The sequence below is a fragment of the Bison bison genome, unplaced genomic scaffold (genome assembly GCF_000754665.1).
Source record: "Bison bison bison isolate TAMUID 2011002044 unplaced genomic scaffold, Bison_UMD1.0 scf7180017864533, whole genome shotgun sequence".
NCBI classification, from domain to species: Eukaryota; Metazoa; Chordata; class Mammalia; order Artiodactyla; family Bovidae; genus Bison; species Bison bison.
This window is the reverse complement of record NW_011495082.1, coordinates 10885395-10901815: the sequence shown is the minus strand read 5'-3', so window position 1 is coordinate 10901815 and position 16421 is coordinate 10885395. Positions and strand designations below refer to the sequence as shown.

Genomic DNA, 16421 nt, shown 5'->3' with positions numbered 1-16421 from the left:
GGCTCTCCGCTCATTTGCGGAGGGGAGATGATGGACATGCCTTGAGTCCAACGGGGCTGTGAGCTGGTTCAGGCGGTGGGGGGAGGAGGGGGAATGAGGGGAGCTCGGCTCCACCCAAGTGCCCTCAGAGTGCCAGCCCTCTCCTTATGCCCCCAAACCTCCGCTGCCCCAAAGGCTAATCCATGGGGGACCCCCCCCCCGACACCAAATCTCCAGACAAGTGCAGGGAAAATAATTTGCACCCCTAAAGGGGAGCTTCTCCCCGCTGGTTCCCCCTGCACCATACGCCTTATTGTTTTGTGAGTCCCTGTCTTGGGATGGCATCACCAACTCGATGCACATGAGTTTGGGTAAACTCCGGGAGTTGGTGATGGACAGGGAGGCCTGGCTTGCTGCGGTCCCTGGGGTCGCAAAGAGTCGGACACGACTGAGCGACGGAACTGAACTGTCCTGGGAACATGGGGGTCTGCTCGTCCTGCCGGGTTTCCCCTGCCCCAGCTAGCCACCTCCTCGGCGGGGGCTCCCCTGCGCCCGCAGGGCTCGGCCCAGCGCCCCGCGCGCCTGTGCTTGCCGCTCCGGCTTCACTTTCGCTTTCAGTTTTGGTCCCAGGGCGGCCAAGGCAGGCGACGGCGGCGTGGTCCCCGAGTCCCAGGTACTGAGTGAGACAGATCCCAGTCCGCCCCGCTGTTGGGGGAGGCTGAGTGTTTGCGGGAAGAGCGAGGCCAGGGCGTCCTTTCTGTGGCGGCCCAGGGACCCGGGGAGGAAGGGAATCAGCGGGCGGCGGCCAAGTGGGGCCGGGGGGTGCGGGGGGTAGGGGTGGTGGGTGGGTCGCGAGGCTGGGGATCGTGTCCGCGGGGAGGGTGGTGGGGTTGGCGCAGGCTCAACAGTGGCCTTGCCTCTCTCTGCACCGGGAGCTGGCCAGCGGCGCAGAGCTCCCCTAAGCCCCGCCACTTCCCGGCAGGCAGGCGGGAGTCGTCCTCTGCGCTTCTCCTTGAGGCTGGATTCCTGCCAGCCTCGCCCGCTGTGCTCCAGAGGAGGGTCAAGAGAGGTGGTGGGTGGATGGCGGGGGAGAGGGGTTGAGGTTTGGCCAAAGAGAGTATCTGGCGGATAGTAGTTGGAGAAAACAAACCTGAGTTCGGTGAGTTGCAGGCGCAGGGATATCGTCGCAATGACAGTTAAGCGTCCTTTAGATCAATTCAAGTCTGCCCCTTCTTCTGCACTTCTTGCCAATAGTTCCCTTCGCTATGGCTCAACCAGGAGTTTATTGAATTTAAAGGCTCTCCTGTTGGAGCAAGTTAAAATTCTCTCTCGGTGTCTTACTAGCCTGGTGGGTCTGCAAGTTAATTTCGGGAGGAAGGAGAAAGTGCAGACACTTCCTTACCTTTTTCTTGGAGGTTCTTTGTGACGCCAGGTTTAGAAAGAAGTGCTCTGGTTTCTACTAAATCCCCGAAGTATTTGCTCTCTATTCAGGATGGAGTCAACGACTTAAGAAAAAAAAAAGACTGAAAAATTGCCCAACTTGTCTCTTTTTGCACGGAGTTGCAGTGGTACTGATAGGCAGCGCATTTTCAGGTGGGCCTAAGTAGAAAAGTTCTAATACGTTAAAAAATTGAATCAATATTTTAAAAGTTTTTACTACCGGTAACTAGCTATCATCAGTGCCTGTTAATTTCATTGCTCAGAGCCTTTGGAAGAAGGCCTGTTACCTCTTGATGATGACATTCCATGGTGTCCCAAAAAGGGAAGGAGGAGACAGCCCAGGACCAGTTGCCCTGACTTCCTGTGTGAGTGGGAGAAGTCAGAATCACCAAAGGCAGTTAGTATCTTGAACTTTTTCTGGCTGTGAAAGAAAGTTAGGAACTCTGTCACTGCAGCGCTTTAATCCACACCATTGATTGTCAAAGAAGATTTAGTAAGATCAGATGTCAAAGGAAGATACTTTTTAAAACTTTAAAGGAGTACAGTCGAGAACAGGAAATTCCTTTAAAGCCCTTATGTCTCAGTCTGTGTATATTTAACTGCCTTCTTGATATTTCCCCTTGGATATCTCATAGACATCACAAATTAAACATATTGAAAAATGAAGCCTTGGTTCCCTCTCCTCCCTTTAAAATATTTTCCACCTCTGGCCTTCTCCATTTCAATAAAGGATACCTACCAACATCCAGACGTTCATTCTAGAAACCTGGCAGCCATTCTGATACATCCTGTCCTTTCCCTCAGTCCTTACTTCTCCAGTTCCAGTTCAACTGCTCAGTCGTGTCCTACTCTTTGCGACCCCATGAGTCACAGCACGCCAGGCCTCCCTGTCCATCACCAACTCCTGGAGTCTACTCAAACTCACGTCCATCGAATCGGTGATGCCATCCAGCCATCTCATCCTCTGTCGTCCCCTTTTCCTCCTGCCCTCAATCCCTCCCAGCATCAGAATCTTTTCCAATGAGTCAACTCTTCGCATGAGATGGCCAAAGTATTGGAGTTTCAGTTTCAGCATCAGTCCTTCCAATGAACACCCAGGACTGATCTCCTTTAGAATGAACTGGTTGGATCGCATGCAGTCCAAGACACTCTCAAGAGTCTTCTCCAACACCACAGTTCAAATGCATCAATTTTTCGGCGCTCAGCTTTCTTTATAGTCCAACTCTCACATCCATACATGACTACTGGAAAAACCATAGCTTTGGCTAGATGGAACTTTATTGGCAAAGTAATATCTCTGCTTTTTAATATGCTATCTAGGTTGGTCATAACTTTTCTTCCAAGGAGCAAGCGTCTTTTAATTTCATGGCTGTAGTCACCATCTGCAGTGATTTTGAAGCCCCCCAAAATAAAGTCTGTCACTGTTTCCATTGTTTCCCCATCTATTTGCCATGAAGTGATGGGATTACATGCCATAACCTTAGTTTTCTGAATGTTGAATTTTAAGCCAACTTTTTCACTCTCCACTTTCATTTTCATCAAGAGGCTCTTTAGTTCTTCTTCACTTTCTGCCATAAGGGTGGTGTCATCTGCATATCTGAGGTTATTGATATTTCTCCTGGCAATCTTGATTCCAGCGTGTGCTTCATCCAGCCCAGCATTTCTCATGATGTACTCTGCATATAAATTAAATAAGCAGGGTGACAATATACAGCCTCGATGTACTCCTTTCCCAATGTGGAACCAGTCTGTTGTTCCATGTCCAGTTATAACTGTTGCTTCTTGACCTGCATACAGATTTCTCAGGAAGCAGGTAAGGTGGTCTGGTATTCCCATCTCTTGAAGAATTTTCCAGAGTTTGTTGTGATCTACATAGTCAAAGGCTTTGGCAGAGTCAATAAAGCAGAAGTAGATATTTTTCTGGAGCTCTCTTGCTTTTTCAGTGATCCAACAGATGTTGGCAATTTGATCTCTGGTTCCTCTGCATTTTCTAAATCCAGCTTGAAAATCTGGAAGTTCACGGTTCATGTACTGTTGAAGCCTAGCTTGGAGAATTTTAAGCATTACCTTGCTAGCATGTGGGATGAGTACAACTGTGCAGTAGTTTGAGCTTTCTTTGGCATTGCCTTTCTTTGGGATTGGAATGAAAACTGACCTTTTTCAGTCCTGTGGCCACTGCTGAATTTTCCAGATTTGCTGGCATATTGAGTGCAGCACTTTCACAGCATCATCTTTTAGGATTTGAAATAGCTCACCTGGAATTCCATCACCTCCACTAGCTTTGCTCATAGTGATGCTTCCTAAGGCCCACTTGACTTTACATTCCTGGTCTTGTTTTGCTGACTGTATAGAACTTCCCTATCCATTAACAGAAAATTGGATTAAAGATTTACTGAGCATGGCCCTGCCCATCAGAACAAGACCCAGTTTCCCCACAGTCAGTCTCTCCCATCAGGAAGCTTCCATAAGCCTCTTATCCTTCTCCATCAGAGGGCAGACAGACTGAAAACCACAATCACAGAAAACTAACCAAACTGATCACATGGACCACAGCCTTGTCTAACTCAATGAAACTATGAACCATGCCATGTAGGGCCACCCAAGATAGACGGTACATGGTGGAGAGTTCTGACAGAATGTGGTGCACTGGAGAAGGGAATGGAAAACCACTTCAGTATTCTTGCCTTAAGAACCCCATGAACAGTATGAAAAGGGGAAAAGATAGGACACTGAAAGATGAACTAACTCCCCAGGTTGGGAGGTGCCCATTATGCTACTGGAGATTGGTAGAGAAATAACTCCAGAAAGAATGAAGAGACAGAGTCAAAGCAAAAACAACACCCAGGTGTGGATGTGACTGGTGATGGAAATAAAGTTGAATGCTGTAAAGAGTAATATTGCATAGGAACCTGGAATGTTAGGTCCATGAATCAAGGTAAATTGGAAGTGGTCAAACAGGAGATGGCAAGAGTGAACGTTGACATTTTAGGAATCAGCAAACTGAAATGGACTGAAATGGGTGAATTTAACTCAGATGACTATTATATCTACTACTGTGGCCAGAATCCCTTAGAAGAAATGGAGTAGCCCTCATAGTCAACAGAAGAGTCTGAAATGCAGTACTTGGATGCAATCTCAAAAATAATAGAATGATCTCTGTTCATTTCCAAGGCAAATCATTCCATATCACAGTATTCCAATTCTATGCCCCAACCAGTAATGCTGAAGAAGCTGAAGTTGAATGCTTCTATGAAGACCTACAAGACATTCTAGAACCAACACCCCAAAAGGATGTCCTTTTCATTATAGGGGACTGGAATGCAAAAGTAGGAAGTCAAGAGATACCTGGAGTAACAGGCAAATTTGGCCTTAGTACCAAACAAAGCAGGTCAAAGGCTAACAGAGTTTTGCCAAGAAAATGCACTGGTCATAACAAACACCCTCTTCCAACAACACAGGAGATGACTCTAGACATGGACATCACCAGATGATCAATAGCGAAATCAGATTGATTATATTATTAAGGCTTACTGTTGCAAATACGTGCCTTCCCACTCCCCCTTGCTGCTGAGCATGTATTTCCTTCCTTTACTTTCTGTGTTTTAAGCTAAGTGGGAAGCAAGGCCTTTCTCCCACGGAGAAGCAGCAAGGCCAGATGCCTGCTTTGTGTCCTCCCTGCTGGTGGTTGGACACCTCACTTTTGCTGAAACAACAGGAAGTTGCAGGCTAGTAGAGAACTCCTCCTTTGATGACTGCACAGGTGTTAGCATCTGATCTCTACGCATTGGGGTGGCTTCCTCTAAGGTCTAGTGCGGGCAGGGAGTGGTCATCTAATCACATATTTGTCTAATATAGTTCTAATTGCCCATCTTTGCTTGTTTTATGAGCCTGGCTTCCCAAATGACCTGTCAATTCTGTGATCCATTTAAGGATCTTCAGCCAGAGCTTGTTCTTGCTCTCAGCGGAGGATCCTGACTGATAGAGTTAATTTAAACTTTGAAAGCTAGATGATGCTTTGTAGTAGATGTTAATAATTGTTGTTGACCATAAACTTCTCTCTTCTTGTGACTCATTAACATAGGAAAGATAATTTTACTTTCAAGGAAAGACCTAGTATTTTTTTTAAGTTTGTATCTGTATCTGTTAATTATGGGTGGATGCATTCTGAAATTATGCTCTCTTGATAATATTTTAGTGATTTTTTTTTCTTTTGTACATTTGTGCCTCTAGCCATTTCAAGCAAGATGATATCTCCATCCATCAAATGGTCACTTGGAACCAGGCCCTTACTGCTTTCGACACTGCTGATTCTCTTAACGGTGGCAACTCCATCCTCATGTCAGAGCAGGGAACCAACATCTCCAAAAGCTAGCAACGGGGCACCATTTCCTTGGAATAAAATTCGACTTCCAGAGCACATCATCCCAGCTCATTACGATCTCATGATTCACGCAAACCTCACCACTCTGACTTTCGGGGGAACCACACAGATAGAAATCACAGCCAGCAAGCCCACCAGTACCATCATCCTGCACAGTCACCGCCTACAAATATCCAAGGCCGCCCTGAGGAAGGGAGGTGGCGAGAGGCAGGCTGAAGAGCCACTGAGAGTCCTGGAAAACCCACCTCAGGAGCAGATTGCGCTTCTGGCTTCTGAGCCGTTGGTCGTCGGCCTCCCATACACCATTGTCATCGACTACGCTGGCAATCTTTCTGAGAGTTTCCATGGATTTTATAAAAGTACCTACAGAACCAAGGAAGGAGAAGTGAGGTAATTTTTGTCTTTTTTTTTTTTAAGTTCAAGTGCTACCCACACTAAATTTATTATTTCAGGTAGCTTGTCCTTTAAAACTTCCTTGATTGTTGAATTCTTTCTTTGGTTTTGTTTGCATGTCTTTGCATATTTAAAAATGGCTTATAGTCTTTTCCTTTTTTTTTTTAAATCTCATTTTTCACTCTATTTGAACCAATTTTCTTTCCTCCAGCTCTATTAGAGTAAATACCTACTTGTTTATTTAATTAGACTTCTGGGATAGAATATATGTTTTAAATTCTCTTGGCCTAGGTACCAGTTTCCAAGGGCCGCTTTAACAAAGTGCATAAACTGTGTGACTTAAAACAGTAGAAATTTAGTATCTCACGATTCTGGAGGCGAGAAGTCCAATCAAGGTGTCAGGAGGCCTGTGCTCTCTAGGTCTCTGAATAGCCTCGTTCTTTGCCTCTTCCTAGCTTGTGGTGCCATCAATCTTTGACATTCCTTGAACTGCAGCTACATCAGTCCGGTCTCTGCCTGCCTGTCACACGGCCATTCTCCAGGTTTCCCTCTTGTTTTAAGGACACCAGTTATATTGGACTAGGGCTTGACCTGATGGCCTTATCTGAACTTGACTACATCTGTAAAGACCCTATTTCTAAATAAAGTCTCACTGATATTAGGTAATAAGACTTCAAAATATATTTTGGGAAGACTCAATTCAACCTGTAATGGCCTATTAGAGGAAATATTTCTGTCTCAGTTGAAACCATTTTAGGGATCCTCTCCTGCTTGTTTTAGTTCTGTTTTTAAAAACACAATATATTTTGGGAGATTTTATGCTAAATTTTAAAATCAAAATTTTTTAGTAGCTTATACTTACTTTTCTGATTCCATATTATTTTTTGAGGTTAAAGAAAAGTCAAATACTACAGAAAAGAATTTTTGAAAAGATAAAATGTATCCCCATTATAACCCCTAGAGATAACTATTGCTTCTGTTTTAGGGGAACATCCTTTATACTTTTTTCTGGATATACATACATGTCATTTTATGTAAATGGAACTATGTTGTATTTTAAGTTTCACGAGGGAGCTTTTTTATTAAAAATATATGTTGACATGTATTTTACATGATGACTGTCACTTTACATCATTTTAACAACGTTATTAAAATGCATGTTTCTGTGTTGATTTATTTAACTAATCTTCCTATGGATGGAAATTAGGTTGTTTCCAACTTTTTAGCATCAGCAACACTTGGACAAGCATCTTTGTAAATCATTTCTTTAGAATAAATGCCTAGAAGTAAAATTGCTAAGTCAGGGGTCAACAAACTTTTGATATGCCTTGCCATATTTCTCACTAATATTGTGTAGTGGCAATCCTTTTAGAGCCAAAATACCAACAGATTTTCCCCTTTAATTTGTTACATTGATTATTAATGAAGCTGTGCAGCTTTTGATGTGTTTATTGACTATTTGTATGTTCTTCTTTTGTGAGTTGCCTGTTTATGACCTCTGCCTGCTATTCTGCTTGGTTGGTGGGTGAATTTTTACTTATTTTTAAGAGCTCATTATTTGTTCAGGTTATGTTAACACTTTGTTAAATACCTTTTGATCAATTTTCCCTGTTCTTTTACTTGTCTTTTAGTTTATGATAGCTTTTGTCATATAAACGATTTTTTGGTAGTGAGATTCATCAGGATTGTGATAGCTTTAGGAATTAAGACATGATCATACACCTCACTTACAGTCCCTGGTACTTCCTGCTGTGTTTTTATTCCCCTTTACGGAATTTTAGGATACTTGCATCAACACAGTTCGAACCAACTGCAGCCAGAATGGCCTTTCCCTGCTTTGATGAACCTGCTTTCAAGGCGAGTTTTTTAATCAAGATCAGAAGGGAACCAAGACACCTCGCCATCTCCAATATGCCACTGGTGAGTCTAAATTGTGTATCTCTGATGAGGAGTCCATTCATTCCCTGTGGCTTGCCTCTCCCCATTGCCAGTTAACATTCAGGCTACCTGTTTTGTTTGTTTCATTGCCTGACAGATAGCTAATTTTTCTTTTTCACTTCTAACCTATGCTTTTGGTTCAAGCAGCAATTTATTTATGGTCAAAGGAAAAAAACATTTTCCCTAAAAACAAGCAAAATTAGGTAAGAGTGACACTGCAGGTCATCCACGTTGACAAGAGAGAAACCGTATAGGAAATTCAGGTCAGGTTCAAGTGAGAGTGCCTTTCGTAAAGCACTTACACTTTTCTCATAAGATCTTTTAAAAGGATTTTTAAAGGAAATGCTCTGTCGGATAAGGCCATATTCCTATGATTTAGTTATGTCCTATAATTTCTGCATACTATATTACTAATATTAGCTATACAGTTTGTATTAAAAATAACTGGCATGAAGTTGGGCAGATCGAAGTTAAAAAAGTAATCTTAAGTCGCCTTTAAAGAAGTCATTATTTTCCAGTTCCAGAGCAGATGTGGACAGTGTTCCGTTTGAGTTTTATTTTTTTATTCTACTTTTTTGTTTTCCATTATGGTTAATTACAGGATATTGAATATAGTTCCCTGTGCTATAAAATAGGACCTTGTTGTTTATCTATTCTAAATATAATAGTCTGCATCTGTTAGGCTGAAGCCCTTCTGATTTTTCAAAGCGGAAAGGAGAAGATGACCTTGCCAAATGAATAAAATTACTTAGCGAGGTCCATTCCCCTATGATTCTGGTAGCACTGGAAACACAGAAGCTGAGCTGTCGGTCTACCGCTGATACATACCACTGCTGAAGCACACACTTCCTTTGTTCAGAGAAGCTCACCATGGATGAGACTCAGGCTGGAATAGGCTTTGCCCAGAGTCCGGAAGGGTATCATACCTCATCCCTATGCTGGCTGGGGAGGCAGTATCTTCACATGAAGGGACTCAGAGAGCCATGAACCAACCTCCAGTGTAGTATTTCCCAACCTTTAGAACTCTATATTGCTCATCGAATCCCTTAAGTCGTGTCCGACTCTGTGCAACCCCATAGACGGCAGCCCACCAGGCTCCCCCGTCCCTGGGATTCTCCAGGCAAGAACACTGGAGTGGGTTGCCATTTCCTTCTCCAGTACATGAAAGTGAAGAGTGAAAGTGAAGTCGCTCAGTCGTGTCTGACTCTTTGCGACCCCATGGACTGCAGCCTACCAGGCTCCTCCGTTCATGGGATTTTCCATGCAAGAGTACTGGAGTGGGGTGCCATTGCCTTAAGGACCCCCTAAAAGAGATTCTGACATTCCGCACCAGAAGCCTATATAAAAGGCAGACTTGTGAATCCTTACCAGACAAGAACTTTTGTCTCTTTCCCCAACACACTTGTATATAGAAAGGTAAGAAACAGTTATGCCGTTTTCCTAATATAAATTTGAGATAGAGAAAATGCTTTTTCAAATTATAGTTCCCTCCCCAAATATTATGGTACTGCTGCCTGGGGTGGGAGTGACTTCTCTAATTAGAGAATTACAGCTTAAGAAGAATAAAGGAACAGGGGTGGTTTGGAAGTGAGGGACAGACTGACCCACTAAACAAGACTGGTATAGATTTCATAGGTTTGTAGGGGGAAGGCCAAAGCCCAGAGGCTTCACAAAAGTGCTGGAGTCCAAATCCATGAATCCAAATCCATGAATCCAAGTCTGGGACCTACTTGTTGAGGATCCAAAAATATCTAATGTAATCTTGCCCTTGGATGGGCCATCCCTCCTCTTGGCAGAAATCTAACAGAGGTGCCTGAACTTAAGCTTCAGACATGGGGTTGAGAGGAAGGACAGCGGGGTTTCAAAGGGTCTTTTTGGAGGCTAGAGAAGAAAAATATACCTTTGGAACACCGAAGTGTTTGGGGCAAGAGTTAATCAAATCTAAATTTGAATTCGTTTAGTTAGCTTACTTCCCTACTAATAAGCGCAACTTCAAGAACAGAAATTTTTGTCAGGGGTAAGCTGAAGACATTTTAAAAAGAAAGGTGATTTCTGGCCCTTTAAGAATAAACCTAGGTTGGCTGTCAGAGTCAGGATATGAATGCCCAAAGGCTGGTGAGCAGGCAACCATAGCTTGTGGCTGGTGGGTATCACAAAGAAGGATAAGGACATAGAAATAGAGGTGGAAATGGGATTATAGGAAAAATGCATCGTTAATGTGGATGTTCTCAGACTAGTTTCGACTGGTCTTTTCTCCAGGATCCTGCCCACTGCTTTCTGTTGGCTGAGGTAGTAGACTTTCTTCTTGGGAAGCCGACCTCTTAGCCTGTACCTCTGTGGCTCCAACCCCACTCTGCAAGGCTGCTCCCTGATTACACTGCAAAACCTGACTTCACTGAAGCAGATTAGAGTCTGGAGGAGACTTTGCAGGGTCAGGCCCAGGCATGGGTTTCTTTGAATTGTTTAAGAAAGTAGAAGCTCTTTTAGGTTATCCATGGTGACACATGCACCCAGTTAGACACTGCATTTCCAGATTATTCTCGCACTTTGTATTATGTGGGCTACATCTTGGCAAAATCAGCAGTCTCAGTTTTGCTTTTTCCCAGCCACATTACCAATCCTCATGTGCAAATATGAGTCAGTTTGTAATCGTCTGGCTTATTTAGAAGAGATTTAAGTGGTGATGGTTATATAACTGTGAATATAATTAAAAAAAACCCCACAGAATAGTATACTTTAAAACAGTGAATTTTATGGTATATGAATTATATCTCAATAAAAACATGGAGGAGAATGGTTTGGCTTTCCTATCTAAATTACTTAAGAAAGAAATACGTTTTTTGAAAAGTCTTTATTGATTTTGTTACAGTATTGCTCCGGTTTTATGTTTTGGTTCTTGATTGTGAGACGTGTGGAATCTTACCTTCCCAACCAGGGATTAAACTCACATTCCCTGGATTGGAAGGCAGAGTCCCAACTGCTGGTCCACCAGGGAAGTCTCTGAAAGAGATATTCTTAAATAACTATACAAATGTCATGTCATATACTTTCAGTATGTCCGAAACTTAGGACTATTTCTCTTTATAAAATGTTTTCAGTGTCTTGGGTAGTTGGATTCTTTGATGATCTCAGTTATCCTGATTTTAGGTTAAATCTGTGACTGTGGCTGAAGGACTCATAGAAGACCACTTTGACGTAACCGTGAGGATGAGCACCTACCTGGTGGCCTTCATTGTTTCGGATTTCAAGTCTGTCAGCAAGATGACCAAGAGCGGAGTCAAGGTGAACTTGTGATTGTCACATAGGGTGACCTACTTGCCCTGGTCTGCCTGGGACGGTCCTGGTTTTATAACTGGAAGTCCCACATCCTGGAAACACTCCTCATTCTCGGACAAACCAGTTTGTGGGCCATCCCACTGTCACAGATGCTCGTGTTTACAGTGGGGTTCTACTGGCAGAAACACATGGGGAGACGTGGCCTGGCCTGGGTCATGGTGCTGGCTCCACCATTAACTGGCTTTCTGCTACCTTTGGAGATGAGCTTACATTCTGTAAAATGTATACGTTGGATTAGATCCTGCAGTGGTTTCTCAGGTTGCTTCTTCTGTCTATAACTTTCTGCAGTTTGGAAGTGAATGTCACTGACTATCCGAGCTGGGGATTTCTAGCCACGGGAAGGAAGTAAGAGAAGACAGCTTGGAGTATTAAATGGCTCTGGGGAGAGCATTTGGGTCAGGGAGTACTGGAGTGTCAGGGGAAGAGGTCTTGTTTCAAGGAGTTCTTGCCACTGGGTGGGTCTCATTGTGTAGTGAGCAACCTACACAATTGTACACTGCGGCCCTGAATGCAAAGATTTTCAAAGAGGAAGCAGGCGACTTTTTATTTAAAATGACCTCATTTATTTAACTGAGGCCTGGGATAGTTAGGGTTTCTCTTCTGAATTGCCTTGTCTTCTGTAGGGCCTGAATAAGGTCCTGAATAAAGGGTCTTCTTATCCTTGTGAAGATATCTCTGCTTACCTGGGGATTTGAAGCTAAGGCTTGAGGCTTGACTGTAGGAAGCAGCCTAAGTTCAGCAGTGAAATTAACAGTAAAAAACACCCACTCACTGATTTGCCCACTTCAGTGAATCCTTTTTGAATGGTTATTTTTATGTGTCTTTCATACTGTGATATTGTAATTCATAATAAGAAATATGTATTTGGTCTTCATCCTTGATGAAGGCTCAGAGCTACTAAAACTCTTAGAATGTCCTATGTGTTGAGAACCATAAGTATTATCTCTTGTTATGTTAATAAAAATTTCCTAGGTAACCTAACTAAGGCTGGTTGACTGGGAGCCAACCATGTGATGGGAGAGTTGGGACTGGAGACTGAGTTTCGTCACCAAAGGTCAATCATTTACGCCTGTGTTGTGAAAACTCCATAAAAACTCAAAGGGTGGCTCCTGTGAGCTTCTGGGTTGGTGAACCAGTGGAGGTATAGGGAAGGTGGTTTGGTAGGAGAGGACGTGGTCGTTACAGTGCCTTTTTCCAACCCTTGTTCTAAGGCACCGCTCGCGTGTGGCTGTTCATTCCTGAGTTACGTTTGTTTATAATGGACTGGGAATCTTGTCGAGTAAAATGTTACTCTTGAGTTCTGTGAGCTGCTCTAGCAAATTAAACTCAAGAAGGGGGTTGGGAACCTCCAGCCAACAGCTGCTAAGTCAGAAGCACGGGTGGTAACTTGCACTTTTGATTGGCATCTGAAATCGGGTTAGGGAGCAGGCTTGTAAGACTGAATCCTGTAGAATGATGCTCTCACACCAGGAGTGTCAGCATGGAACTGAATTGTAAGATACCCAACTGGTGTTGGAATGTTGCTTGGAGATGTAAGGGAACCGCCCCCTCCCACATATATCTACATTGGGGTTAGGTCCCCAGACCCCCTTTTGTGTGCCAATAGTTTGAGTCATTTTCTTTAACACATTAAACTCACACTTTATATCGTGTCTAGAAGTTGTCATATATGAAGTCTTAGTGTGGCTGGTTCTGTGATTTGTTGTTTCTGCTGGCTCTTGTTCACGGTGTCTTGTTCCTTCATGCTATGTACTGTGAATCGTGTCTATGAGCTTTTCTTACCTGACTTGAAGGTGAATTTTTCCAGAAAGAATTTGTATTTCGCTCCTGTCAAGTGACCTGGAGACTTTGCAGCCTTGGGAATCACTTTAAATTATTGGCTTCAGGTTTTTGGACCACCTAGGTTTATTGTGAGTTCAGCTGTTAGACGGTATGAAGTTTAGCTTTTAGCCATAAATTCTCTGAGGAGAGTCTCTCACTATTCCTCATACATCACCAGCGTTTGAATAAGGCTTTTTTTCCCCCCTTGCAGTCTCCTGGAGGAATTTGGTGATTCTTTCTAGTTTAGACTTCCAGTAAGGGCTTGGTCCTTTGGGGTCTAGCAGGGGACATCTCCTACCCACCTTGAGCAGGTTCTGGATTTTGTCTCCTTTCCCTGTTGAGTTCTCCAGTGCCATGAAGACCTCAGCTCAAGTCCATCTGTAGTGGTCTAGTGTCTTCAGGGCAAAAGCTGGCTGCAGTGACCCTCTGCTGACTTCCCAGGGTCCTGCGGTCATTTCAGTTTGGGACACTAAGTTGTCTTTACCTTTTCACTATCTCATGTAAACATTTAGGAAGACATTTTTATATTTGTTACTCATCATCTGTCTGTTGTTTTCAGTAGGGGGATTGATCGAGAACAATCAGGATTAATATAAGAAATAGCAGCCTGCCATTGTCATCTTTAATACTGGCAACCATGTCCCACACTAGGAAGCTGTTAATGTCAGGCTTCTAGAAAAGCCACGATGGCATCTGGATCACTCCCTTGTGTCTTCCTCTCCAGGTTTCCGTATATGCTGTTCCAGACAAGATAAATCAGGCAGACTATGCACTGGATGCCGCAGTGACTCTTCTAGAATTTTATGAGGATTATTTCAGCATCCCGTATCCGTTACCCAAACAAGGTATAGGTCTTGCACAGGTGTTTCAAACTGGCATTTAATGACCCCCACAGTAGATTATATCTTCCTAACTGGCATCTTCCCCCATCAGCTCAGCAGCCTCTCAAGTCATTAAGACCCCAGCAGGTTTTTGAGGCATGTAGCATGCGGAAACTTTTGCCTTCTGATTTTAAAGACAAACATGACTCTATTAGTGGGCAGATAGCAAAGGACAGAGGCTGCATTTTTTTCCATGATTGGCATGCATTTGGTAAGAACATAGAGTACTCAATAAATTTTTTCAATGAGTTCCTTGATAGAGCATAAGAAAATCTGCATTTTCTTTCTTACATGAGCCCTTAAAACTATTATGTGTTTGAGTTTGTAGTGTGTGGGAGTCTTGGGCATCCCAGCTAGAGTGGATTATTGAGACAATTTTTAAGATTGTCCAGTCCCCAAACACCTTGTCAGAGAATTAGAAATGGAGTCAGGAGGTCTGAAAGCCAGGAGTGACTTTATCGTGCAGCAGCAGAGTAAGTCTGAATGAGCCACTGAGCCCTTTGACTTCATTGTGAAAGGTTCTTCATCCAGAACCCAAGATTAGTTTCTCTTTGATTCCTGCATCCATCCATTCTGAGAGTTAGTGTGTTTGGGCCATGTGTAGGTTAAGACTGATAAGATGTTTTTTGTTTCCTTCCCAAGATCTTGCTGCGATTCCTGACTTCCAGTCTGGTGCAATGGAAAACTGGGGACTGACGACATACAGGGAATCTTCTCTACTGTTTGATGCTGAGAAGTCTTCTGCCTCAAGTAAGCTCGGCATCACGATGATTGTGTCTCATGAACTCGCCCACCAGGTAAATGAGCTCAGTCACACTTTTCAAAAAAGTATAAACTATGTTTTTATTGCTCTTCTGGGACATAGGCTATTTATATCGATACATGAATGCTATGGATTCATTTTTACTTTGTCTTTTTCTCCCAGAGGAAAATTTATGTCTTTAAAACATTAGGTACCATGTTTTAAAATACATATTGAAAAGTTTTTCTTTTTACTTTGAAAAAAATATTAGCTTTATAAATATGTTAACATTCATATACTGACATTATACATATAGAATATATTTCCTTTTGAATGTTTGACGTTTATGGCCGTGTAGATAATCCAGTTGCCATAGAAATCTGTGGATAAACTGAGTAATATTTTCCTTTAGTGGTTTGGGAACCTCGTCACTATGGAATGGTGGAATGATCTTTGGCTAAATGAGGGATTTGCCAAGTTTATGGAGTTCGTGTCAGTCAGTGTGACTCATCCAGAACTGAAAGTTGTAAGTTGTATTTACTTACTTTCTTTTTTTTTTTTTTTTTTACATTTTAGGTTAATCTGTTGCTGGAAAATAGTATATTTACCAATGCTTGATTATGGAATTTATATAAAGATTGATAACCTCCCTGGGAGTTTAAATATGGATCAGGTTTTCAAAATGCTAGTGTACTTTAAAGATATCTCATAAAGACTTATTTCCACGCTCAGTTGCTTATTTCCAAATCTATGAGTTATGAAGTTAGGACTAAATTGTCCTCCCTGAGTGAAAAAGAAACAGAAATAATGACAACTTGTCTGTTCTGTATCGCTTTCCTCCTTTAGGCTGCTCACTGGAGAAGTACTAGGTACAGATTGATGCTATTTCAATAGGGTCCTACTTGCCAAATCAAATGAGTTTTAAGATAATTGTACATTTGATTGTATAAGAACCTAGACTCATGGGTCACAAACTTACTGGTTTGGAAACTCTACATGATAATTTCAAAAGTCATGTGGTTAACTTGTGAAAATCAAATGCAGTATAATTAGAAAGAAACTATGTAAAAACAATCCTTTACCATATTTTAATTTTCATTTGTACATATTCATATTCCCATTTTCATTTTCCTATATACATAACATATGTGAAAAGAAAGTGAAAGTGGAGTCGCTCAGTTGTGTCCAACTCTTTGCCACCCCATGGACTGTAGCCTACCAGGCTCCTCCTTCCATGGGATTTTCCAGGCAAGAATACTGGAGTGGGTTGATTACAGTATAGTGGATCATAATAAGTATTTTCTTGTTTCCATATAGTCTTTAATAGTAAAAGTAACCATGTATGCTTATTGTTTTGTTGTGTAATATGCCCTAATCAGATTATAGTTGGAATTTGTTCTCCATTGCTTTTTCTTTCACTACATGGTTAAAGCTAAATTTCTTTGCTTTAAAACTACTACAATATTGTAATTAGCCTCCAGTTAAAATAAATTAATTAATTTACAAAAAA

The 16421-nt window shown here is 42.4% G+C and overlaps 1 protein-coding gene across 1 annotated transcript in view; it reads left to right on the top strand.

Moving 5' to 3' along the window:
• Positions 1–554: 554 nt before the first annotated feature.
• ERAP1 (endoplasmic reticulum aminopeptidase 1) overlaps positions 555–16421 on the top strand; it is a 36881-nt gene continuing 21014 nt past the window's right edge. The window contains exons 1-7 of the mRNA XM_010831957.1: positions 555–652; positions 5650–6190; positions 7975–8113; positions 11279–11413; positions 14013–14133; positions 14812–14966; positions 15324–15437. Of these exons, the coding sequence (XP_010830259.1) occupies positions 5664–6190; positions 7975–8113; positions 11279–11413; positions 14013–14133; positions 14812–14966; positions 15324–15437 (1191 nt within the window). The 5' untranslated portion in view covers positions 555–652; positions 5650–5663. The remainder of the gene's footprint in view (positions 653–5649; positions 6191–7974; positions 8114–11278; positions 11414–14012; positions 14134–14811; positions 14967–15323; positions 15438–16421) is intronic.